Source organism: Peromyscus leucopus, chromosome 4, assembly GCF_004664715.2.
Source record: "Peromyscus leucopus breed LL Stock chromosome 4, UCI_PerLeu_2.1, whole genome shotgun sequence".
In the NCBI taxonomy this organism is placed as follows: Eukaryota; Metazoa; Chordata; class Mammalia; order Rodentia; family Cricetidae; genus Peromyscus; species Peromyscus leucopus.
In genome coordinates, this window is record NC_051066.1 from 146,362,267 (window position 1) to 146,388,241 (window position 25,975).

Sequence of the window (25,975 nt, forward strand, 5' to 3'; positions counted from 1 at the left end):
GGATGGCTCCAACATTTGTGAGCCTCAAAATGTGCCCCAAAAGTCTCAGCATTCACCAGGTTTGGGTCAGAACTGACAAAAGATTATAAGCAAATGTAGAAGGCAGACGTTACTATCCATGTCTATTGCCTTGAGGGCTTCTCCATAGAAACAATTATCAGGAAATGACTGATACTCTTCTGATTCAGTTCAGTCCATCCCTAGGGAGAACAGGGAATGCTTGGAGATATGTGTACATGTCAGGAGATATTTGTGGTTGTCACAACTGTGTCAAATGCCACTGAAACCTTGTGGGTACAGATGCTGCGCAACATCCTCCCATCCCCAGGAAATCAGCACAGAGAACGATTCTGCCCAATGTGGAGCAATGCTGAGCAAAACCAACCTTTACAAACATGCCAAAATCTGACTCTGGCTCTGTGCTTGGTGTCTCAGTGTTGGAAACACAGGGCAATGAGAACTTTAAAAATAAAACTGAAGTGTGTGGAGAGAGATGGTTCAGCAGTTAAGGGCACTTGTTGCTCTTGTAGAGGACCCATGTTTAATTCTCAGTACCCACGTGATGGTTCACAACAATCAGCAACTGCAGTTCCAGTGTATATATGATGCCGTCTGCTAACCTCCACTGGCACCAAGCACATACATGGTATACATACATAAGTGCAGATAAAACATTCATACAAAATAAATAAATCTAAAAAAATTTTAAGTTCTGGAGATGGAGAGTAGTACAACATGAATATATTTAATGCCAATGAACTACTCAGTTAAAAATGTTTACAAGGCAGAGGGGCTGAAGAGATGGCTCAGCAGTTAAGAGTACAGTTTTTTGCTGAGGACCCAAATTTAACTCCCAACATCCATATCAGAAAGCTCTCATCTGCTTCTGGCCTCTGTTGGTACCTGGAGTCAAGTGCACATATAATTCCCCACTCCATCACATACACATGTAATTAAGATTAAAAAATATAAGTTTTAAAAATTTAAGTATGTGGATACTGGTATATGCATGTGAGTACAGGTACCCATGGAGGCCAGAGGTATCAGACCTCTCTGAAGCTAGAGTTATAGGCAGTTGTGAGCTGCCAGACATGGATGCTGGGGATTGAACTCAGGTCCTCAGCAAGAGTAGTACATGCTTGTGACCACCGAGCCATGAGACACACTCATCCCTCTCTATGAAGCTGTTTTCAGTACAACATCCCAGTTTGAAGCAGCAAGAAACTGAAGACCAAACACTACAAGAGCCAAGCAAAAGTCTGAGGTAGGGAACAGAACTGAGAGCCACTCTAGTGACTTTCTGGGTGGCCCTGACAGTACCAAGGAAACGTCTGATAAATGAGGAAAGACAGACAACTCAGAACAGCTGAGCTTCCCCAACTGTCTCCCTACTGTTCCAACTACAGACCCTGTACCTTTTCTTAGTGGTTTCATGGAAGCCCCACTCAAGCAACCTCTACATACTGGAGCTGTATTGATGGGATAGACACACCAGGACTGTTAGGGCCCCAAAGTCATCTTAGCCTTGGTTACATGTAGGTCATATTCCCTGCAGTCACACTAATTTACTGTGATAGAAGGTGACCATAGGAAGCCATTAGTGTGAGCATGGGAATATATCACTTCACCAACAGCCATGAAGTCATCAACACAGTGACCTGGGCCATCTGAACCCAGCTTGTCACAAGAAAGGCTTACTTGAGTCTTGGCTGCTGAAAGGCCATCCTGATGTGGGCAGGAATGAGGGTACTGGGGAGCCAGCCCGGCTGTCCTCCTCCACCTGCTGTGTGATATGTCGGACAGTCTCTTTGTTTTTTCTATTCTTCCTCCGGCCTGTGGGCTGCCAGACATCCCCAGCACCCTGCTCTGATAAAGAGTTCTGTATTGCAGTGTCCTTGGAGGATGGAAGTTCACTCCCTCCATAATGTGATGGTGAAACCTGTTCTTCCTTGATGCGCAAAGACCCATAGCCTACATCTCCAGGCCACAAAGACTGTGAAGAAATGTCATCAGGACCATCAACCTTAGGCTCCTGGTCCTCCTTCCCATAGCTGCTCCCTCCTTCATGACAGCTAGCAATGGCAGAGTCTCCAGAAGAATTGGCAGGACTTGTTCTCCGAGCCAGCCATGGGGAGATGCTCCTTCCAGCCATTACAGCTGAGATCAGTGCCTCTGTGCTGTTGCTGGCTGGGGTGCCAATCTCAAACTCAGAGAGTTCATCTGAGGCATCTGACTTGATGCTGATGTCCAGTGCAGCCTTGATGAAATCATGGCAAGCCTGCACAATGTCAGTCATCTGTAGGAAGCTGGCAGCTGACATCACCTCAATAACATTCCTGCTGGTAAGAGCCAGGTGGGCAGAGTACATGAAGTCAATAATGGCCTTGAAGCCTTGGGCTGTGACAATGTCCAAATGAGTGACTGTTGCCTGGTCAGATGTCTTCTGTACCTGGCAGTAGAGTGTCTTGAAGTAGCGGCTGCTCCCAAGCAAGACGTTCTTGTGTGCCTTGAAGACCTTGCCCTCCACCACGACACACACATCACACAGGACTCCGTGCTGCCTCTGCTCATTGAGCTCTCGAAGCAAATGCCGGTAGTGAGAAGTGATTTCCATATCTTCCTTTCGGTTGTTCATCTGGGAGCCTTGCTGCTTCTGCCTCTTCTATAGACTCTGTGGGGAGAAGAAGACAGTTACCCATACATGAAACCCCTCTGCTGTGAAATAAATCCAGGTAGATGGCAGCAAAGTGCATGCAAAGGTTCGGCATCCATCCAGAACACACAGGCTGCCAAACCAGAACAGAGTGGAGGCAGTGGGGACAAAGGCTAAGAGCAGAGGCCATCACCACAGGCCCTGCAGCACAAATGTGCTGAAAAGGTCTGAAGTCATGACTCACTCTAACAGCAATTGGCAAGTGGGTATCAGCCCTGTCCTGGGTAAGATGTCTGAAGTACTTCTAAGACCAAATTGGACTTGAGGTTTTAGACAGAAATCTATATACAACAGCTAACATACCCAAACAAAAAAATTGCCCATCAGTAGACAAAGTTATTTTCTCACACAAAATGAAAAGTTAGGTTAAACAACCTAGCCCTGCAGTCTTCATCCCTCACATTTGAAAAAACATCCTTTATATATAAAAATATATAAAGAAGGGGAGGCGGTGGGAGAGAATGGAAGGAGAGGAGGGAGGGGAAATTGCACTTGGGATGTAAAATAAAAAAATAAATTTAATTAAATATACACACATATATAATTAAGGCATACACTGTTGGGAGCCATGTGGCCTAATTTCGGACCAGTATATGAGTGCTTGTCCAACAAGTCTCCAGATGAGGCAAAAGCCCACAGGGACAGTCTCACTCAGCAAGGACAGTGGACTTTGAGATAGAGCAGACTACTGCTGGGACCACACGGCCTGCATGCTCTCTTCTCTCCTATAATATTGATAATTCTTTTGGTAGTTTTTGTGTCATTTTGTAAACCATGCAGAGACAGATGTGATCATTCTTGGAAACCCAGCTGTCACTTCTGACCCTGGGAGCTGTTCTAATTCAGTGCTGACAGGATCAGAGGCAGATCAACCCTATTTCTGTAAAAATGTTTTGAAGGAGATTGTTGTTCTTGAAAATCCATGCCTATGTCAATCATATTTTAGTTATGTAAAGACAGGATATACCTGGCTCGATATTTGGCCACACAAGTAAAATGGTAAGTGTTTTTGGTTTAAAGATATTTTGATGCGGAGCTGGAGAGATGGCTAAGTGGTTAAGAGCACTGGCTGCTCTCCCAGAGGTCCTGAGTTCAATTCCAGCAACCACATGGTGGCTCACAACCACCTGTAATGAGATCTGGTGCTCTCTTCTGGCTTGCAGGGTCACATGCAGGCAGAACAATGTATACATAATAAATAAATAAATCTTTTAAAAAAAGATATTTTGATGTAAAAGTTGGGAGAAAATTATATTTGACACATTTGTTTTTGCCAGAGGTTAACGTTGGAGGATGGAAAAAAACTTGTTAGTATAGAAAAACATGCTTGTTTTTGATGTTTACATAAGATGGCTGGAGCTATTTCAGGCTGGCCACTTTTGTGAAACTCAGCTAGTGGTTGGACAATTCATTCCTTCATGCCAATGCCCCTTCCCTGTCTCAGGACCTAAACTCAGGCTGCAGACAGATCGTGGAAGTATGCCTTTAATGCCAGTACTTGGTAGGCAGAGGCAGGTGGATCTCTGTGAGTTCAAGGCCAGCCTGGTCTACAGTATGGTCTACAGAGTGAGTTCCAGAAAAGCCAATGCTACACAAAGAAACCCTGTCTGAAAAAAATAAATAACATACACACGCAAATTTGTAGGTATTCATTGTACAGAGGCCATACTAATCTTCTGTATCATTCTGATGTTGCTAAAGCAAGGACTCTAGCCATTGTTTGTTTGTTGTTGTTTTTCTCTCATACATTACATCCTGACCAGTTCCCCTCCCTCCACTCCTCCCGGTCCCTTCCCACCTCCCCTCTCTCCCAGATCCACTCCTTATCTCCCTTCAGAAAAGAGCGTGCCTCCCAGGGACATCAACCAAACACCATTTAACAAGTTACAAGACTAGGCACAAACCCTCATATCACAGCTGGAGAAGGCAACCCAGAAGGAGGAAAAGGGTCCCAAGAGCAGGCTAAGAGTCAGAGACACCCCACTCCTACTGTTAGAAGTCACACAAGAACACAACGATAACATATATGCAGAGGACCCAGTTCAGACCTGTATAGGCTCCTGATTGTTGCTTTAGTCTCTTGAGCCCCTATTAGCCCTGCTTAGTTGACTCTGTAGGCTGTGTTCTTATGGTGTCCTTGACCCCTCTGGCTCCTACAATCCTTCATAGTCCCTCTTCTGCAGGGTTCTCTGAGCTCCACTTAATGTTTGGCTGTGGGTCTCTGCATCTGCTCCTGTCAATTGCTTGATGAAGCCTGTCTGACGACCACTGGGCTAAGCTCTGGTCTATGAGTATAGCAGAATATTTTGTTGATTTTCTTTTCCCCAGTCGTGTTTGGTTCTATCCTAGGTCTCTGGGCTATTCAGCCTCTGGTTCCCGGCCATCCAGGCAGCATCAGGCGTGGGCTCCCTCTCGTGGCATGGGCTTCAAGCTGGACCAGTCATTGGTTGGCCACTCCCACAAGTTCTGTGCCACCATTACCCCAGCACATCTTGCAGACAAGACAAATTGTTATGTTGAAGGTTTTGTGGCTGGGTTGATGTCCCAGTCCCACCACTTAAGAAGCCTTGCCTGGTTATAGAAGATGGCCAGTTCAGGTTCTATATCCCCCATTACTAGGAGTCTTTGCTCAGGTTACCTTCATAGATTCCAAGGAGTTTCCATTATACAAGGTTTCCACATTGCCCCTGAAATGCCCCCCAATTCCAGTAGTCTCTCCCAGTACTCTCTCCTTCCATCCCACTACACCTCCCTGACCTGGTCCCCACCTGCAAGATCTTTTCTATTTCCCCTTCCCAGGTAGATCTATGCACCTCCTACCCTTAAGCTCTCCTTGTTACTTGGCCTCTCTGGATCTGTGGATTGTAGCATGATTATCTTTCACTTGACAGGAAATGGGTGGTAGTGGTGCACACCTTTAATCTTCAGTTTTTGAGAAAGGGTATCACAATGTAGTTCAAGATGGCCTCAAACTCTCAGGTCCTCTGGCTTCAGCCTCCTGAGAGCTGGGATCACAGATATGTACCACCAGGTCCAGCATCCTTTTCTTGACTAACTGAAATGTGTGTCAACACTTGTACCCTCCCCAAGCCACCACATGAAATGACCTATCAAATATCCTCAAGGAGAAGCAGTAACTCTGTGTTCCATCTTGCAGGCTGGGCAAATAAAGGCAGGAAACAGTTCCTTCCTTTCCCTCACATTGCTATGGTCCCCACCTCCTGTCCCTTTCTCATAGTAAGGTCCCCACACTTCTTCTCATCTGACCTGAGGGTGTAGGTAGACTGTCCCACCCTCTTCTGTCTCCCTTCTGCTGGTGGTAGGACAAGTACATTTGCAGAGTCCACAAGTGTCAGCCCAAGCTCCCAGTGACATCCCACTAGACTATCTCCTTATACCCTACATTCAAACCAGGAAGTAATGTTTCATTATTTATTTATTTTAGACAAGATCTCACTTTATAGCCCTGACTGTCCTGAAACTCACTATTTAGACCAAGCTAGCCTCAAACTCACAGAAACCTGGCTGTCTCTGCCTCCCGAATGCTGGGATTAAAGGCATGTGGCACCACGCCTACCCCGTAATTATTTTTTATATGAGAAATAGCTCTCTTTCATACTTACTAAATAGATTCTTTTTCAAAATGGAGAACATGCACATGTGAGTCCAGGTGTTCTTTGGAGTCTAGAAGATAGGATTAGATCCTTGATCTGCTAGAGCTAGAGTTATAGACAGTTGTTAAGCTATTTGATGTGGGTACCAGAAATCAAACTTGGGTCCTGGGAAAGAGTACTATCTACCCCTAACTGCTGAGCTATCTTTCCATCTTCCATACATGGATTCTTAGGGCTGGGGACTTAGTGGTAGAGCAGATGCTTAGCATGTTTGAGACCCTGTGTTCCCTTTCCAGCACAGAAAGAGAGGAAGGGCAAAGAAATGGGGGAATAAATATGAATTATATCTTTCTTTAGCAAAAACAACTACTTCCTCCTAGGGTTTGCATTTCTAAATTAATTTCAATATAAACTTCAAATTACTGAATAAATTATTATCCAATCAGGAAGCTTAAAACCAGCAATATATTCATAGGTTTTGTGGTAAGAAAAGCTATAAATTTTCATCTAGTAGATGTCTTAGATGTTTTATTGCTGTGAAGAGACACCATGAACACAGCAACTTTTTTTTAAATTTAACTTCTTTATTGATTCTTTGGGAGTTTTGTATCATGCACCCCAGTTCTGCTCACCTCCAGGTCCTCCCATATCCTCCCCTCACTCCTGCAAAACAAAACAAGCAAGCAAGTAAACAAAACTCTTTCCTTCTTCTTTCCCACCTCTCCAACACCTCTTCATTCATCCTGGTGGCATTGGGGTGCTCAGTGTGTCATATAGTGTGCCCTTCTGTCCTATCAGCTTTACCAGCAAATTACTAGAAATTGTTGATTGCAGTGAGTCACTGGACTGGTTCAAGACCACTGGAATTTCTCTGGGATGTCCTCTGGCTGCCCCGAGTCTTGGAGATCCTTCAGGTATTGTTATACAGGACCAGTTCCTTCACGAGCTCCAGCAGGTCCTAGAAGGAGTAGCTGTTAGGGTGGGTCAACCCAGGGCTCAGCTGTGGTCCTGGGTAGTAGCTGAGCTGGCCAGTCCAGGCCACTGGGGCCACTCGCCTCAGGTGAGGGGTAGAGTCAGCTCCCCTATGCCCAAGCCCTCAGGGTCAGTTTGCCCTCACCTGTGGTGAGGGGTGGGGCCATCTCTTCTGAGTGCAAGTGCCAGCTCTCTTGCTGCAGTGTCCATTGAGAATCAAGGCCAGCTTTCCCTGAGCCAGCAAAGGGCAGGGCCGGCTCAGCATGGCCCTCTGATTTCATTTTGCGTGGTTCCTAAGGCTCCCTGAGGTGATGGACCACAGACATCAACACAGATTCCAGCTGTAGCTGGACCACAGACCCAGACATGGGACAGCAGCCTGGGCCCGGACAACATCCTGGCTCTGGGTGGAAGCACTGGCCATTAAGGTTGGGATGGTTCTGGCAGCAGCATGGCCCCAGGTACCACCAGGGCGTCTATATGACCTTTGGTGATAATATGGGACTTGAACTTCAGCACAGATCTCAGTCACAGTAGGACCATGGACCCAGACATGGTTCTGGCCAGCAGCCAGGTCTGGATGTCACCTTGCCCCAGGTGGCAGTGCAGGCCACTCAGATTGGCACAGGCCCCAGCAGCAGTGTGGCCCTAAGACACCAACATGGCCCCAGACCTCAGGTGTCTGCACGGCCTTAGATGGTAACAGGAGCCTCGGACATCAGTGCAGACCCTGGCTACAGTAGGGCTATGGACCCAGACATGGCCCTCAACTGCAGCTCTGACTTGGACATTACCATGGCATCGGTTAGCAGTGTAGGCCACTTAGACCTGCATGCATCATGGTCCTCGGGTACCAACCTGGACTCAGGTGGCTGACCTGACCCTGGGCATACTTATGGCCCTTGGTGACAACAGGAACCACATACATCAATCCAGACCCTGGCCACTATAGGGCCACAGACCCAGGCATGGCCTTCGGCAGTGGCATGGGCCCAGATGACACCATGGCCCCAAGTGGAAGTACAGGCCATGCAGATCTGTATGGCCCCTGCTGTAGCATGGCCCCCAGACTGTGACCCAGACCCCAGGCTTCATGGCAACATGGGCCATGGACATCAACAAAGACCTTGGCTGTGGTAGGACCATGGACCCAGACATGATCCTCAGTAGCAGCCTGGGTCCGGTTGTCACCATGGCCCCAGGTGGCAGCGAAGGCCACCCATATTGGCACAGGCCCAGCAGTAGTGGACCATAGGAACTCGTATAAAGGAAAACATTTAATTGGGGCTGGCTTATAGTTTCGGAGGTTTTGTCCATTATTGTCATAGCAGGAGCAAGGTCACATTCAGGCAGACAAGGTGCTAGAAAGATAGTTAAGAGTTCTACCACACTGAGCTGAATCCCCAGGGAAGTCCTTGCCCTGGAGGAGGTGGGAATGGGGAGGTAGATTGGGGGGAGAATGGGAGGGGCAGGAGGAGGGAGGACAGGGGAATCCGTGGCTCATATGGAAAATTAAATTAATTATAAAATTTAAAAAAATAAAAATTAAAATTAAAAAAAGAGTTCTATATCTTGATCTACAGGAAACAGGAAGTGAACTCATACCACACTGGGCATAGCTTGAGCATATGAGACTTCAAAGCCCACCCACACAGTGACACACTTCCTCCAATAAGGTCACACCCATTCCAACAAGACCACACCTCTTAACAGTGCCACTCCCTAAAGGCCAAGCATTCAAACACACAAGTCCACAGGGCCATCCTATTCAAACTACCACAGAAAAAGAGTCAGTTATAACTAAAAGGGTAAAGTGATGATATTTATATAATCTCTCAACACCAAAAGAACATTTGTGGGTGTTATGCCAACTTCAGAGCAGAAGCATTATGGCAGCTGGTCATCTGCTTCCAGTAGCTTGTTGGCAGCTGTGTTTTGGAAGTGGAAGCTTCTTTCACTGAGCACCTGGGAGACAAGTGGGAAGCTGACCACAGGCTAAGCTTCCTACATCTCTATGGAAAGGAGGACAGAGACCTGCCCTGGGGCCTACTCATGAGACACACCTTGTGGACGGACAACCTCCCTTTCACCTAGAAGAACCCATGCTGCTATGCAGGAGCACAGGGGAGTTCCTTATCACCACAAGGGACACTGATGCCACGTCACTATAAGAAAGGGTCCAAGGGCTGTGGAGACAAGGAACTGTTTGGGATGGATGCTACCACACTGCACAAATGATACAGAAGTATCAAAAACCTCAGGGGCTTTGCTTTCCCTATGAATTCTGATACTTTAGCCACAGTTCATTCACTTCAAGATACTTCAGGTTTTTGCTGTTTGTTTGTTTTTGAGACAGGGTCTCTTTTGAGGTAAGACTTATGCCTTAACAAAAGCCTTAGAGAGTTAGAACAAAACCAAAAGTGTAGTGGGTAGCCATTCCAGCTTGGATCTGGAAGCTCCAACCCCCATTGAGACTCTGGCAACTGTCACGCCTACGAGGCGGGGCTAGGGGAGGTGCTGGAAACCTGAGAGCTGGATGGGCAAGCGCTCGCTCTGGGCGCGCTCTCTGCGCCTGGACCCTGGATGGTGGAGATTGATTGTGCAGAGCTCCAGAGAACACCGCTGGATTGCGATACGCCTTCCCCAGACCCCCGCGACCTATCCATTCCTTCATTTGTAAGTCATCCACTAAATAAATCTTCCTTTTAACTACGTGGAGTGGCCTTTATAATTTTCCCCAATATCTGGCGCCCAACGTGGGGCAAATTCCAAAGGTCTGGGCGGCTCCTGCCCTCAGCCTGCTCCCCGGCTGGCGGGTACCTAAACCCGCCTGCAAAGTTCCATATAACCAGTCCATTCCCGAAAAGGGGAGCAGCTAGTCCAGTCTCAGCTCCCTAGCTTAGTCTATGAGAAGAGTAGCAATAGTCCCCATTGGGAATAGTCTGTCCCTTTATTTTGTTTTGCTCTCCTTTCTCTGTCACATAGCAGGTGGCTTGCCTGATATAGGGCAGAGATTTTGGAGGAAATGTTTTAAAGAAGCATGCTTGGGTCTAGAAGATGGGGAGCCATACCCCAACCCCAGAGCCAGCTTTTAATTTAAGCAGGACAGCATAAAGCAACAGTCTAATGCCATTCATACCTAAAAGACACCCTGTAAAACTTAATCCAGTAAGTTTAGGAAAGAAGACTTAAAGACAGGAAATTTTTGAGCCCTAGACACAGACAGAGAACACTGAAAGAAGGAGCTGAGAGATCACTAGCCAGGAAGGAGTGTGTGCCAGGTGTGTGCATGGTGTAGCTGTCCTTTTTCTCCTTTTTCTCCCCATTGGGTCTCACTTCCAGCTCCCACTTTGCAACAAGCTTACAGACCCATCAATGGTAACTTAAAAGACAGGACATTTACACAGAAGAAGGTGGGGGACCCAGAAGAAAAACAAAATGGGCTTGGAGTGCAGAAAAGAGAAAGCTTGAATGTAGAGAAAGGGAAATACTTTTCCATTTCCCCAATTGCTCGCAGTTTTTGTAAACGTCCTGAATAAAATTGGGACCTAGGGTGCCTTCAGGCGGCCATTTGGATTGATTATAAGGGATACTGAGGTCAAATTCGATTGCAAAAGTGAATAAGTTTAGGGCCCTCCAGGTCGCGTGCCAGGTGTAGAGGCATCCCAGGGAGAGGGTATAGGAGACACCATTCCCATGGAAGAGAGAGAAGAAGGAAAGTGTCACTGCAGCTAGTAGTCGTGGGTTCAGAGAGGACCAAACGAGAATCAAGCCATTCAGCAGGACTTAGCCTGGCTAACCCAGAGGGGAAACTCAGTACTTGGTACCAGGGCTTTCGAAGAGGCTAGAAGGTGAAGATGAAAACTAAGCTCTAAGGGGGGGTTGTCTCACCCACAGGAAAGGGTTGGGGATGGGGTCGCAAAAGCCACAAGGGCCTAGATGAGCTGTGGGATTACAGGCAGCTTCAGATGGGAGATGGGAGAAGAGGGCAGGAAGGGGCACAGTAGCCCTGTTGGGCCTGAGGAACCTGCAGGATTGCAGCGCTGAGGGTGGTGGGATGGAGTCAGGTGAAGAGGGCCAGCCATAGCCTTAAAGACCGTGGCTGGGGGTGCCTCCATCCCAAGAATACCAGAGGGGTACCAGACACTCAACAGTCACTTCCTTGGACTCAGAGAAACGTTTACACCAACCAAAGGGGAAACTTGACCAACTGCTGCTGGTGGATGGGGTACTGAGAGATCAGTGAGCCGGAAGATGAGTCTGTTGAGGGTGGACTGAAGATGAGGGATAGGATCCCAGTGTGGCTCAGACCACGAGGGGGAGCACAGGCACCAGGAGTGCCTATCTGAGTCACAACACCAAATATAAGCATATTGGATACAGTTACAAATCTGAAAAATCTGTAATACTGGGGTTGATAGTTAAAAATCTATACTTAGGTAATCTTAAAGGAAACGTGGTGTGATGTCATTTTGGGATAAACCAACCAAGAAGGAAACAACTCCTAGCTATGAAGCCCAAACCAGATGATTCCTCCACTATTTTCTATCATACTAGAGACCCTCCCCACTTATCAGCCTCGACCAGCAGCCCCTTCTCTTCTTCTCTAGCCTCTCTGATTTTCCTTTCTCCCTCCTCAGCAACATGCTGCCCACCCAGTCAGGGCTGAGTATGTGTTGTTAAAGCAGAGTACTCAACTATCACATAAAAGGCCTTGCTCTATGAAAACCAATTAGGTATCCAATATATTACCCAATCTTAAACCCTCACCTTCCATGATGTTTATACGATTCTCACCAACAATCTTTTCCCAGGAGAGTATAGTTGAGTCTGGGACCAGGCTAGGGCCCATGCAGATGAAATCCACCAAACTGACAACACCCATCCATTTGAGGGTAGGGAAGTCCCCAACCAGGACCCTGAATGGAATTACAACATTCCATGGGACATCCTAGCTAGGAATTGGTTTTTAACTAGCCTCCTGGCTGGCTGGTCTCCACAAGACTGCCCTTAAGGTGGTAAATTATGAAAAAGTCCAAGGGGTTACCCAGGAAAGCCATGAAAACCCGTTTCAATTCCTAAGGCTGCCTTACAAAGGCCCTCTTACAATATACCAGTCTGGATCCTAAGACCCCAGATGGGAAGCAACTCCTTATGAACTACTTCTTTTCCCAAAGTTTCCCTGATATTAAGACCAAACTTAAACATCTAGAGAGAAGACCCCTGACTCCACAGGTAGAATTCTTAAAACCGTGGCCTTCAAGGTGTACCATGGGAGAGATAAAAAAGCCCCCAAACAAAAATACCTGATGATGGATGGTTAAGGCCTCTCAACTGGCCAAAGCAAAAGCCCAGCCTCCCTGGTCTCCTAAAGCCCAAGGACCTCTGTGTCCTCATTTCAAATGTGGTCAGGAGGGTCACTGGACCTGGACCTGTCTGAACCCAAGGACACTGGGGTGTTGATTGTCCCCATGTCCCTCGAGGCATGAGAAAATCAAGCCCAGACCACCCTTCATCTGACCTCCTTGGTTTGGCTGTGAATGACTGAGGGGACCCGGGCTCCCTTGGCCTGGCCACCACAATCTCAGACAGCGAGCCTCAGGTGGTTATCACAGGATCAGGGTGATCCATCTCCTTCTTTCTGGACACTGGGCCTACTTCTTCAGTTCTGATGGAGTTCTGGGGACCCACCTCTCCTCATTCCTCTATTGTTGGAGTAGGGGGACAGCCTTATCAGGGTCACCAAACCCCACCACTTAGCTGTATCTTTAAGGGTATCCCCCTTACCCATTCCTTCCTAAAGGTGCCAACCTGTCCCATCCCCTTGCTGGGAAGGGACCTCCTAGCCAAAGTGGGAGTCTCTATTCCTTTTGCTTCTCACATCCGCTTGACCCCAGGCTCACCAGCCATTCCCCTCCTCCTTCTCTTCGAAACCACACAACCTGACACACCTTTTCCCTTACAGCCCTCTCAGATAGGTCCCTGTGTATGGGGCACCCTAAACCCCTCTATAGTCAAACATCACTTCCGTCATCATTCAACTACAAAACCCCAACAAATATATAACCCAGGCTCAATACCCACCCTCTCTCCAAAGCCTCATGAACATAACCCTCCCATCTCTGACATCTAAGAAAGAATCTTCTGCTCCCCACTTCTCTCTTTAATACCCTCATACTCGAAGCTATAAACCAAAGGAACCTACCCCTTGCTTCAGGATCTCTGACTTATTAACCCAGCAATAGTTTCCCTTCTCCCCATAGTACCCACTTCTTAATATTTCAATTTAAGCTGACTTAAGTTGCCAATTTGACTCTTTTTTAATTTATTTTTTTGGCCTTTTTTAAAAATTTTATAATTTAATTTTACATATCAGCCATGGATTCCCCTGTCCTCCCCCCTCCTGCTCCCCTTCCCCCCAGCCCACCCCCTATTCCCATCTCCTCTAGGGCGAAGACTCCCCTGGAGATTTAGATCAGCCTAGTAGATTCAGTCCAGGCAGGTCCAGTCCCCTCCTCCCAGGCTGAGCAATGTGTTCCTGCATAAGCCCCAGGTTCCAAACAGCCACCTCATGCACTAAGGACAGGTCCCAGTCCCACTGCCTGGATGCCTCCCAAACAGTTCAAGCTAATCAACTGTCTCACTTATCCAGAGGGCCTGATCCAGTTGGGGGCTCCTCAGCTATTGGTTCATAGTTCATGTGTTTCCATTAGTTTGGCTGTTTGTCCCTGTGTTTTTTCCAACCTTGGTTTCAACAATTCTCGCTCATACAATCCCTCCTCTTTCTCGCCAATTGGACTCCTGTAGCTCCACCTGGGTCCTGGCCGTGGATCTTTGCATCCCCTTCCCTCAGTCGTTGGATGAGATTTCTAGCACGACAGTTAGGGTGTTTGGTCATCCTATCACCAGATTATGTCAGTTCGGGCTTTCTCTCAACCATTGCCAGTAGTCTATTGTGGGGGTATCTTTGTGGATTTCTGGGGACCTCTCTAGCACTTTGCTTCTTCCTATTCTCATGTGGTCTTCATTTATCATGGTCTCTTATTCCTTGTTCTCCCTCTCTGTTCTTAATTCAGCTGGGATCTCCCGCTCCCCTAAGCTCTCTTTCCCTTGAACCTTGCCCTTCATTACCTCCACTCACGTCCAGGTTGTTCATGTAGATCTCATCCATTTCTGTCGTTGGGCGATCCCTGTGTCTTTCTTAGGGTCCTGTTTTCTAGGTAGCCTCCCTGGAGTTGTGAGTAGCAGTCTAGTCATCTTTGTTTTACCTCTAGTAATCCTCCTATGAGTGAGTACATAACCATGTTTGTCTTTCTGAGTCTGGGTTACTTCACTCAGGATGATTTTTTCTAGAACCATCCATTTGCCTGCAAACCTCATGATGTCATTGTTTTTCATCCGATTTGACTCTTTTTTTTTTTTTTTTTTTTTTTTTTTTGGTTTTTCGAGACAGGGTTTCTCTGTGTAGCTTTGCTCCTTTCCTGGAACTCGCTTTGGAAACCAGGCTGGCCTCGAACTCACAGAGATCCCCCTGCCTCTGCCTGGGATTAAAGGCGTGCGCCACCACTGCCCAGCCAATTTGACTTTTTTTTTTTTTTGGTTTTTCCAAAACAGGGTTCTCTGCTTTGTGCCTTTCCTGGATCTCTCTCTCTCAGTAGACCAGGCTGGCCTCAAACTCACAGAGATCCGCCTGGCTCTGCCTCCTGAGTGCTGGGATTAAAGGCGTAGGCCACCACCGCCCGCCGATTTGACTCTTAAAATGTATACAGATCATTTGTTTCTGCTGGCTTCTACCACCGATCATATTTGGTTCCAAATTCTTTAGCTCCTTTTTCCCTCCACCTTCTCTAACCATCCATCTCTCCTTGCCTACTTGGTAAATGTCCTCTCTGGCTCCTGAAGCCTATAACATCATCTGGGGCCCCATCATGTGGGTAACTCTATTTATTAAGATACTTGCTCCTCTCCCTGTATTGGAAGGCTCCCTCCTGTTTCCTGGCCTCCTCCCCATAGGAACTGCCTGCTCAGCCCCACAGCTCCTTAAGACCATCTGAGCCTCTGCAACCCAGCCCCTCCTGTCTCCCTGCTACCACTTGGAACTTAAACTCCCGCCAGCTGAGTTCATTTTGCGACCCTTCCTCTCTTTCTTCATGGACTCTGATTTTATTAAAGCCTCACTCTGGCCTCAGTACAGTTCAAATGCCCAAAACTGGCATGCTTCATTTTCAATGATGGCAACTTCTGCCACTGCACAAATGACCCAAAAGTCTTTTATATCTAAACTTGCTTTCTTCTCTATTTCTCCTTAATGATAATATTGACCCCCTTCCAATCCCCCATTGTTTATTAATAAACAAAAAAGGGGAGGAATGTAGGGTAAAAAGGGCCAAGGAAGAAAATACCCTGCCCCTGATTAGACCCAAGACCTGGACCAAGGAAAAACACCCTGTAGCATGAATCTTAAAAGTTCTTATTAATAAAATCAAACCTGAGCCAGGTATTGGGGTAAACTGTAAGAACAGAGAACCAGAACAAGCCACAGCCAACCTCACCTTACCGGATCCTCAGCTTGTCTTGTTTCCTCAGACTGAAAGCCTCTGTGTCCTCATATCCGAATGGCTCTCAGCTAAACTGTGCTGCTAGAAGCCTGAAAGCTTAACCAGCCAAATGATTCTAGTTTCTGGTCCTCACGCCTTATATACCTTTCTGCTTTCTACCACCACTCCCTGGGATTAAAGGCTTGCTTTCTGGGATTAAAGGCATGATGAGTCACCATGCCTGTCTGTATCCTTGAAGACATGGATTTCTGCCTCTGGAATGCTAGGATTAAAGGCGTGTGCTACCACTGCCTATCCTTTATGTTTAATATTGTGGCTGCTCTGTCTCTGACCCCAGATAAGTTTATTAGCATGCACAATATTTGGGGGAATACAAACCACAACACCCTGCCCCTGACTTGACCCCAGCCCCAGGGTTTGAAATGGCACCAATACCTGAGCTTGCTCCAGAGTTAGGTTGCAGAACCCCACCAACCCCTAAGCACAGAATCCCACCAATCCCAAGAATCAGACCACAAAAATCCAGCAATCCCAAGCCACCCTGGAAAGCTCTGCCACAGCTCCCCCGCCCCCAGAAACCCTATATGAGGTCTGTACCCAGTTTGCTGCAGTTTCTCACCCAGGGCAGCCACTCTCCTGGATTCTTCCTTCCCAATAAATTTATTTAGACTGAGTATTTCTGCATGTCCCAACACGCTGGTTCTATGTGCTTTCACACTCAGAGCTGGTGATCTAGAGATTCAGGATCTGCAACTTCAAGTCGCCCCCTACTGGCTGGGCTCCAACAGTGCATCAGAAGCCATAATTTCAGGCTCTTTTCCGTGAGTATATTCATGAAAAGTCTCTGTTGTTTTCAATGACACTTCATATGTGAACATTCCTCTCAAACATCAAACTCTTTGGCCACATTCAAACTTCACCTCACTTTTTTTCTCACTTCTGACTTAACTTCCATACCTCAGTTTAAACATTTTATTTGAAATTTCATTTAAGTACTGGAGATTAAGCTTGCTCAGCATGTTCTTCCAGGCCTTGGGCTCAATCTCCAGTGCTATAAAATAATGATGATGATGATGATGATGATGATGATAGTAATAACAATAACAAAAACATTTTGCTTAAAAATGTCATTAATAGCCGGGCATGGTGGCATACACCTTTAATCCCAGCACTCGGGAGGCAGAGCCAGGTGGATCTCTGTGAGTTCAAGGCCAAACCTGGGCTACAGAGCGAGATCCAGGATAGGTACCAAAACTACACAAAGAAACCCTGTCTCAGGAAAACAAAACAAAACAAAAAACCATTATCAAAACAGACAACAACAAAAATGCCCAATGCTACATGAGCATGACTTATGGTCAGGAACAATGAAATCTGAGGATGACTCAAAAGACACATACACAAATGACAGTTCCACTCAACAGTTGCATCTGAAAACAGCCCCAATGCCCAGTGAGAGGTGGACAGACAAGACACAGGAGGACATCCATCAACAGATCCTGCGCAGCAACGGAAGGGATGCCTGTGACCCTAGTATAGGCCCATACACCTGAAGGGTTTTTCTGCACAGCCTTCCTGTTCCCACCACAGAAGGATGGTAGCCAGCATACATGTACTGAGCTGAGGAAGCTAGACTGAAGGAGGGCAGGTCCCTCCACTTCCCTGAGGAGCTTCAGGAAAAGCTTGGGGACAGAGGGCAGGTAATAGGTGTCCAGGACTGAGGTGAAATGAGGAAGAAAAAATGAAAAAAATTCATAGGAAATGTATGCTAAAACAGAGAATCATCAAATTACAATTTATGAAAGTGCAGTTTGCTGTGTATATATGGTACTTCAATATAGCTGATAAAAAAAATTTTGTTTCATTTTTTAGGAACCCAGGGCCTCATGAATAGTAGGTAATATTCATATCTGAGGTACACCCCATCAATACCTACTCATTCAATTTTGTTGGTGGTGGTAGGCTTTTTGTTTTTGTTTTTTGAGACAAGGTTTCTTTATGTAGCCCTGGCTGTCCTGGAACTCACTCTGCAGACCAGGCTGGCCTCAAACTCACAGAGATCCACCTACGTCTGGCCCCTGAGCGCTGAAATAAAAAGCATGTGCCACCACCTACCTTAACCTAGCAAGTGCCAGAGTGACAGGTGTGCTCTACTACATCTGGCAGAGGTTGAGTTTTGTAAAGTTCTTGCTCAGCCATAATTCTGTACTTGCTTATCCAAAGGAGCAGCTGTCATGCGATAGGTTAGATTGTGCTCCCCAAACTCCCTGTATGCATTCCACAGAATTTGACCATATTTGGAAATAGGTCATCCAGATGTAATTAGTTAGGTAAGGTCATCAGCATGGGCTCCTAATCCCATGATTGATGCCTTTTTGAGAAGGAAAAAACAGACAGAGTATCCTGTGAGGACTCTGTTGTGCCACAGGCTCAGGAACAAAATTCCCAGCACTTTCATGAATGTAATCTCTAGGACCAAGAGAGCAGAAAGTTCTCTTGCTCACAAATTCAATTTGGGGCACTTATGACAGCCATATGATACTCCTACCAAGTAGCTACCCAACACCAGGGAGGGCAAAGGCTGCCCTGCTTAATCTCTCCCAGAAAAAAAAAAAAAAAAATCCCTGCATATAGTCCTGCATGTCTCACAGCAAGAGCCAAGTAGCCCTGGACTAGCTCAGTCCTCTCCACACACTGAGATATTTAGAGGGCTTATTTTTCTTCTGAAAACACAAGATGAAACTGCAAGTGACGTGGCATTGCTGCATAAAGTGAATTCTACAGATTATTACTGCTCGCAGTTGTACTAAAAAAATTAAATGAGCACCAGGCATGGTAGTAAATGCCTGTAATCCTAGTTAGTACTCAGGAGGCTGAGACAGAAGGATTCAAAATTTGAAACTAACCCGAGGGAGAGAGAAGGAGAGAGAGAGGAGAGAGAGAGGGAGGGGAGAGAGAGAGAGAGAGAGAGAGAAAGAGAGAGAGAGAGAGAGAGAGAGAGAGAGAGAATGAGAATGAATTAAATAAATTCCTGAGTGGAAGGAAATACTCCAAATGCATTAACTGACTAACCATCATAAGACAATGAGACAGGGGCCTCACCCACATTTTCTCCTAGGAACAGAAACTAGTTTATTGCACAGTGGAGAACTTTGCTTCCACTTTGCAGTGAATGTGATCTGAAACAAACCTGTACCTGATGCCTGCCCACTCTTCCTCCCCATATGCCACTGGCCCCTCCTTGCCCTTCCTTCTTTCTCTTGGTGCTACCCTTTCTCAGTTCCCTCTGCTCCATCCTGAATTCTCATGCCTGGGCTACCTTGCTCCTCCCTTCTCAACCTGCCTTACATACATCCTCTCTAGGAGGTACATCCCACCCAGACCACTTAGGTTGCTTCTCCTTTCTCATCATCTTATGATAGTATTAGTTAAAAATTTTTGGAATATTTCTTTCCAGTCAAGAGTTCGTTTAATTTTCTTCCCTGACTTGCTTTAGCCCCCAGGCTCAGGTCCATTGAAGACTATCTGGCTGGGCGCAAGAGTGAGGCTCTAGGTCTCATCTGCACAATCCAGCTCCGACCAGGTATGCACAGCCCTAATGTTGCAGGTGAACCTGTAGCAAACTAGGTGGAAACCAAGACCATCCCATCTGCTAGGCCAACTCCAGCAAAGGCTAGAGCCAGTCTGAGAGGGGTCCAGACAGTACAGAGGTGAAGAGGATGCAGGAGAGACTGGAACTAGCTCCACAGCAGAAAGTGGTAGGTGGTCTTAGAAGACCCACCAAGGAGCCCCCACTGTGAGATTCATAACCTTGAATGGCCCTCCAACTGTGACCCTCCCTGTGACTCCCACTAATGGAGAGAACGGGGCTAAAGCAAAGGCCAGGTAGAACGGCCCCACAGATCTCATGTGGGTCAGTGCATGTAAGAACAAAAGAGCTGCTTAGAGCCCCTGTCCTTGTATGGTTTGGAAGCATAGAAGTGGCAGAAATACACACCAGTCCAGAATGAGGACAAGGAGGACTGCAGTCAGCATGTACTGGGAGACAAGAGAATTGCCAGGTATCAAGGGTGGTTGGGGCTCTAGCCTCAAGATGGAAATTCAGTTGAATGCTGTCACTTCAAGGAAGATTGGAGCCATGGGAAGTCACTGGCCAACTCCAAGAACATCCTCACTCAGGCTCTGATGCATGGAAAGGTGGCCCCAGAGATTAAGAAGGAAAAGCCTAGGACAGGCCCCTGTTCTTGCCACATTAACTAGGACCACACAGTGGGGATTGCCAGCTCTGTTCCTTTGGCTAAAAGGAAATTGTTATGGGGAAATTCCTTTGCTTTGTGCAATGGAAAAGAATGGTATTGAAGATGCCCCTTCTGTGAGCCACAGGATCCAAGTATCCCTTCTAGCCTAGAATCAGCCTTCTATAACTCTTCCTTTAGACCATACCTGAGTTCAAAGGCTCAACTATATCAGGTCTGCCAATGTACAAGGATAAGGATGGGACACATCTTCCAGTAGACAGATACTGCCTCATGTTTCAGGAAGCCCTCAGGCATGCCAGCCACTCTGTCCTTGAGCAGACAGCACACCCAGTATGAACGCTTCACCACCCACCCTGCCCTACCCTGCTCGGTCTTCTGCTGTCATTCTGCTACATTTCAGCCCGGGGATCATATCTTAACACCACACAGGCTCGTTCATACACTTAGGATCAAAAAAACAAAACAAAAACCCCTAATACCTTCTTCACATTAAACCTTCAATACTAAAATCTTTCATTTTAGAATATTTCAAAACACTCAATTTTAGGTACTGATAGAAACAAAACAAGATGCCAAGTCTCTGCACTAAGGAAAAGAACTGAAGGTAGAAAATGTGTAACCACTGTATTTAAGGTGTGTTACTTTTGTTTATGTTGCATTTGTTTAACTCTGTGAAGCTGTGTTACTGTGTCTGTCTAAAACACTTGATGGTTTAATAGAACTGACTGGCCAATAGCAAGGCCAAGAGAAAGGATAGGTGGGGCTGGCAGGCAGAGAGAATATATATAGAGAGAAATCTGGAAAGAGAAACAGATCGAGAAGGAACCAGAGAAGGGGAGGACTCCAGGGGCCGGCCGGGCACCCAGCTACACAGCCAGCCAAGGAGTAAGAAACAAAGAGAGGTATTTAGGAATAGAAAAGGAAAAGCCCAGAGGCAAAAGGTAGTCAGGATAAGTTAAGAAAAGCTGGCTAGAAACTAAGCCAAACTAAGGCTGGGCATTCATAATTAAGAATAAGCTTCCGTGTGTGATTTATTTGGGAGCTGGGTGGAGGGCCCCCCAAAGAGTAAAAACAATACCACTGTGTAGCTAGGAGGCCTAGGGAAGCAGTGCACTGGTCCCACACAAAGCAGAGGAGTCAAGACTATTGGTTACACTGTTTTGAGAGCACATTTGTTGTTGCCATGGTTTAAATCCTGTCTAAAAAGTTTACTCAAATCAACCCCTGATACCTAAGAATGGGGCCTTATTTGGGAAGACAGTTTTGCAGATTTGACCAAACTAAGATATTGTGGGATAATGCTTTTGTACACTGGTTTAATAAAACACTGATTGGCCAGTAGCTGGAAGGCAGGAAGTATAGGTGGGATAAGCAGACAAGGAGAATTCTGGGTAGAGGAAGGCTGAGTCAGGAGATGCCAGCCCGCCGTCCAGGGAACAGCATGTAATGGCACACAGGTAAAGCCACGGAACACATGGAGACATATAGATTAACAGAAATGGGCCGAGTTTAAGTGCAAGAGCTAGTCAGTAGTAAACCTGAGCTAATGGCCGAGCAGTTTTAATTAATATAAGTCTCTGATGTTTACTTGGGTCTGAGCAGCTGCGGACTGGGCAGGACACAGGAAAACTTTCAGCTACACTAAGATGACAATCCCAATCAGATGTGACTAGTATCCTTAGAAAAGGGGAACTCAGGCCGGGCAGTAGTGGCACATGCCTTTAATCCCAGCACTCGGGAGGCAGAGCCAGACAGATCTCTGTGAGTTCGAGGCCAGCCTGGGCTACCAAGTGAGTCCCAGGAAAAGCGCAAAGCTACACAGAGAAACCAACAACAAGAAAAGGGGAACTCAAGGATGCGTTGCAAACCACAGAGGCAGGGACCTCAGAGGGAATAATCCTGTCACACTCTAACCCTGGCCCTCTGGCTACCAGAACTAGTCAAGAATAAGTTCCTACTGGAAGCCCATAATTTGTAAGCATCTCCAAGGCCTTTGACACAAACTACAGAGTGATTTTATTAGAAAGAAAGCTGATCAAAGCCAGACATGGTGACACACACGCCTAAAAATCCTAGCAGTTTGGAGGTGAAAGCAGGAAATCATGAATTCCAATCTAGGTTAGGCTGCATAGTAAGGTACTGATAGGATATATACCTCAATAGACTACCTGTCTCAAATGCATACCCAAAATCTTTAAAAATGACAAAAGAAAAAGTAGATGCCAGCCACTTAACAAGGTGAAATCAGTTTAACAAGGTGAAAAGCCCATTTTCACAGCTAAATGCTGTGGCTTAGAATGGTGACTTGAGCTCCGGCCACTCAGACTCAAACAGGATTCAGTAGGAAGTTGGGTACATTCTAGGATCACTGTGCTTGCAAGTGAGTAGTGAGGTCTTCTAGTTGAGTCTTCTCACTTCTTCCTTAGAAGCCATTGTAGCACGAATCTTAAATTGTCTTATAAGATCAAACCCGAGGCCAGTTGTTGGGGTGAACAATGGAAGGTCAGAGAGACAGAACAAGCCACAATCTCACCTCGCCGGATCCTCAGCTGGTCTGATTTCCTCGGACTGGAGGCCTCTGAGTCCTCATCCAGAATGGGTCTCAGCTGAACTGCTGCTCAAAAGCCTGAATGCTTAACCAGCCACATGCTTCTAGTTTCTGGTCTTCAAGCCTTATATATCTTTCCTTTGTACCATCACTCCCTGGGATTAAAGGCGTGTGTCACCATGCCTGGCTGTTTCCAATGTGGCCTTGAACTCACAGAGATCCAGAGGGATTTCTACTTCTGAAATGCTAGGATTAAAGGTGTGAGTGCCACCATTTTCTAGCCTTTGTATCTAGTGGCTGTTCTGTCTCTGACCCCAGATAAGTTTATTAGGGTGCACAATATTTTGGGGAACACAATACCACCACAAACCACACTAGCTGAGAGTGTAGCTGGGTTGGGAGAGTGTGTGCATAGCATGCAGGAAGCCCTAGACTCGATTCACAGTACCACATAAACAAGCATAGTGTCATACACTGTGATCCCAGCCCTTGGGAGAGAGAGGCAGATGGATCAAAAATTCATGGTTATCCTTATCTATACATTAAATTCAAGGCCAGCCTGGGCTACATGACACTCTTTCTAAATAAATAAATAAATAAATAAATAAATAAATAAATAAAATAGAATTTCAAATAAGTCAAATAATTTCAAATAGAATGTCAAATAAGCTACACTAGTGGGAAGCACAAGAATCCATTTTTGTACAGATGCTGCTTAGAAATATTCTAGTGATTGAGCCCAAGAGTCCCTGTCATGGTCCCACAGCAATCTGACCTCTGGTTTCAAAGTTCCTGATGCACAGGCACAGGCCTCTCAGACACAGGTGCTCATCAGATCACAAAGAGTCATTGAATGGATGAACAGTAAGCAAACAGACCTTCACACAGAATGATCCTTTTTCAACCGTGGCTTCTCCATTTCCATGGTATATACAGGCTGTATAGCAAGATTCAATGCAAAGGGAGAGAGAAATGGAGGGAGGGAGGAAATAAAGAAAGGAGAGAAAATGAAAGAAAGACCAAGCAGGTCCAGTCCCTCTGAGGGAGCAAATATCAAAAGCTCTCAGAAGGGGGCCTACCTGGTGTCATCCCCAGCAGTTTGCAGTCCTTGCTTCAGAAACTGACATTGTATGTACACATTTCAGTGGTGCTGGGCACCAAGAACCCTGAATTCCTTTTCATTACAGTCAGAGGAACAATGAAGCCACCCATAGGGTCTGAGTCTCCTGGGGTAAGAGCAAACCCATTCAATGCTCTACCTAAGACTGATAAAAGAAGAGGACATCAGGACTACCTTATGCAGTTTTAGCTGGAGGTGCCAGGCAACCCCCAAAGTCTCCTTTACTCTTTTTTGTTTTGTTTTTTAAGTTAAGGTCTTGCTGGCCTGGTACTCATTATGTAGTCTAGGTCGTTCTCCAACTCATGACAATCCTCTTGATTCAGTCTCTGAGGCACTGGAATTACAAGTGTACATCAGCATGCCTGGTTTTGTTATTATTTGGTTTGGTTGGTTGGTTTGGCTTTGGTTTTTTAAGACAATTTTCTCTGTATAGCCTTGGTTGTCCTAGAACTTAATCTGTAGACCAAGCTGGCCTCTGTAGATCTGCCTGCCTCTGCCTCCCGAGTGCTAGGATTAAGTTATTGTTTATTTTTAAGATTTATTTTATTGGGTTGGAGAGATGGCTCAGCAGTTAAGAGTGCTGACTGCTCTCCCAGAGGTCCCAGGTTCAATTCTCAGCACCGTCATGGCAGCTCACAACTGTCTGTAACTCCTGTTCCATGGAATCCAACACTCTCATCTAGACATACTTGCAGGCAAAACACCAGTGTACATAAAATAAAAATAAAAGTAAATTAAACTCCTGTAAAAAATTTTAAAGATTTATTTTATTATTTTAATTATGTGTACGTGTATGAGCCTGTGTAGTGGTAGGTGCACACAAGTATAGGTGCCTACAGGCCAGAGGTTATCAGATCTCCTGAAACTGGAGTTACAGATGATTGTGAGCTACATGACATGTATGTCATCTTAACCACAGACTCATCCATCTCTCCAGCCTTTGTATTTTTTGAGACAGGATCTCATATAGGCCATGCTGGTCTCAAACTCAAACACGTGGCTAAGGCCTTGAACATCTGACTCCTTTGCCTCCACCCCTGGGATTTCAGGCATGTGCCACCACTTGTGAGTTTGCTTTGTTCTTTTTGTTTGTTTGTTTGCTTGTTGTTGTTTTTTTGTTTTTGTTTTTTTTTTAGACAAATTTCTCAGTGTAACAGATCTGGCTGTCCTGGAACTCACTTTGAAGACCAGGCTGGCCTCAAACTCAGAGATCCTCCAGCCTCTGCCTCCGAGTACTGGGATTAAAGGCTTTCGCCACCACCCAGCTTGTTTTATTCTTTTAAGGTCAAAGCTAATTCTGAAACTGGCAGCTTAGCTTAATTTAATGTTAAAACTTTAAATAAACATCTAAAGAAATTATGAACAATATAGTGGACTTTAAGAAAAGACCTCCAAGAGGTCTAACTATATTTTATGAAGCTGATCAAAGTAATGTGAGGTCCTACATACTTAAAGACAGTGATACTTCCTGTCCTGAATCAGCCAGTTCCAGGATGCACCTCTGGTCCACTGGCTCTAACTTTAGTACTCTATGATATAAAGGAAACAACCCAAAACCTCTTTTGTTCTAAGAACTACTGTATATCAGAAAAAAAGCAAGAAACTCCCAAATTCCCAACAATCAGAATATGGATGAGCACTGACTGCTGTTCGTGTTGACAGTTCATATGGAATTAACTGCATAGGAACCAGGAGAGAAATAGCAGTGTGTGTGTGTGTGTGTGTGTGTGTGTGTGTGTGTGTGTGTGTGTGTGTGTGTGTATCTCCCCAACCCCCTGGGTGAGACAGGCCTACTGGTCAGACTCAAGACACTTGCTTCAACCCCTTTCCCTGAAAAAGTAAGTTCCTTATTCATGAAGATATGGCCACCAAGTGAGATGTCAGTACACAGGAGGTTAAACCCAATACCAATATGAGAAGATTCCTTAGTCCTTATTCCTGTGAGGGCTGGAGCTAGGAAGACCAGGCAGAGCCTGTACCTGTGACTCCCTACAAACTTCCCTAACATGAAGGCCAAGGGCCAGGTGAGGCTTATTGCTCTTATGCCACCTAGAATCCCAAAACTACCTGCTCCTCACAAAGAAGCTGCCCAAAGCACTGACTTTCCAGATCCCCTGCAAGCCTGTGGGTAGCTCTGGCAGGATGTACCCTCACCACATATCTAGTGCAAGGTTTCCGGGAGCCCTGTGCT

The 25,975-nt window shown here is 46.1% G+C and overlaps 1 protein-coding gene across 1 annotated transcript in view; it reads right to left on the bottom strand.

Annotated features, from left to right (window-relative positions):
• Nucleotides 1–25,975, bottom strand: part of Zbtb46 (zinc finger and BTB domain containing 46) — an 81,072-nt gene that overhangs the window by 39,429 nt on the left and 15,668 nt on the right. Inside the window, exon 2 of the mRNA XM_028885258.2 lies at nt 1,699–2,671. Coding sequence (XP_028741091.1) covers nt 1,699–2,635 — 937 coding nt within the window. The 5' untranslated portion in view covers nt 2,636–2,671. The remainder of the gene's footprint in view (nt 1–1,698; nt 2,672–25,975) is intronic.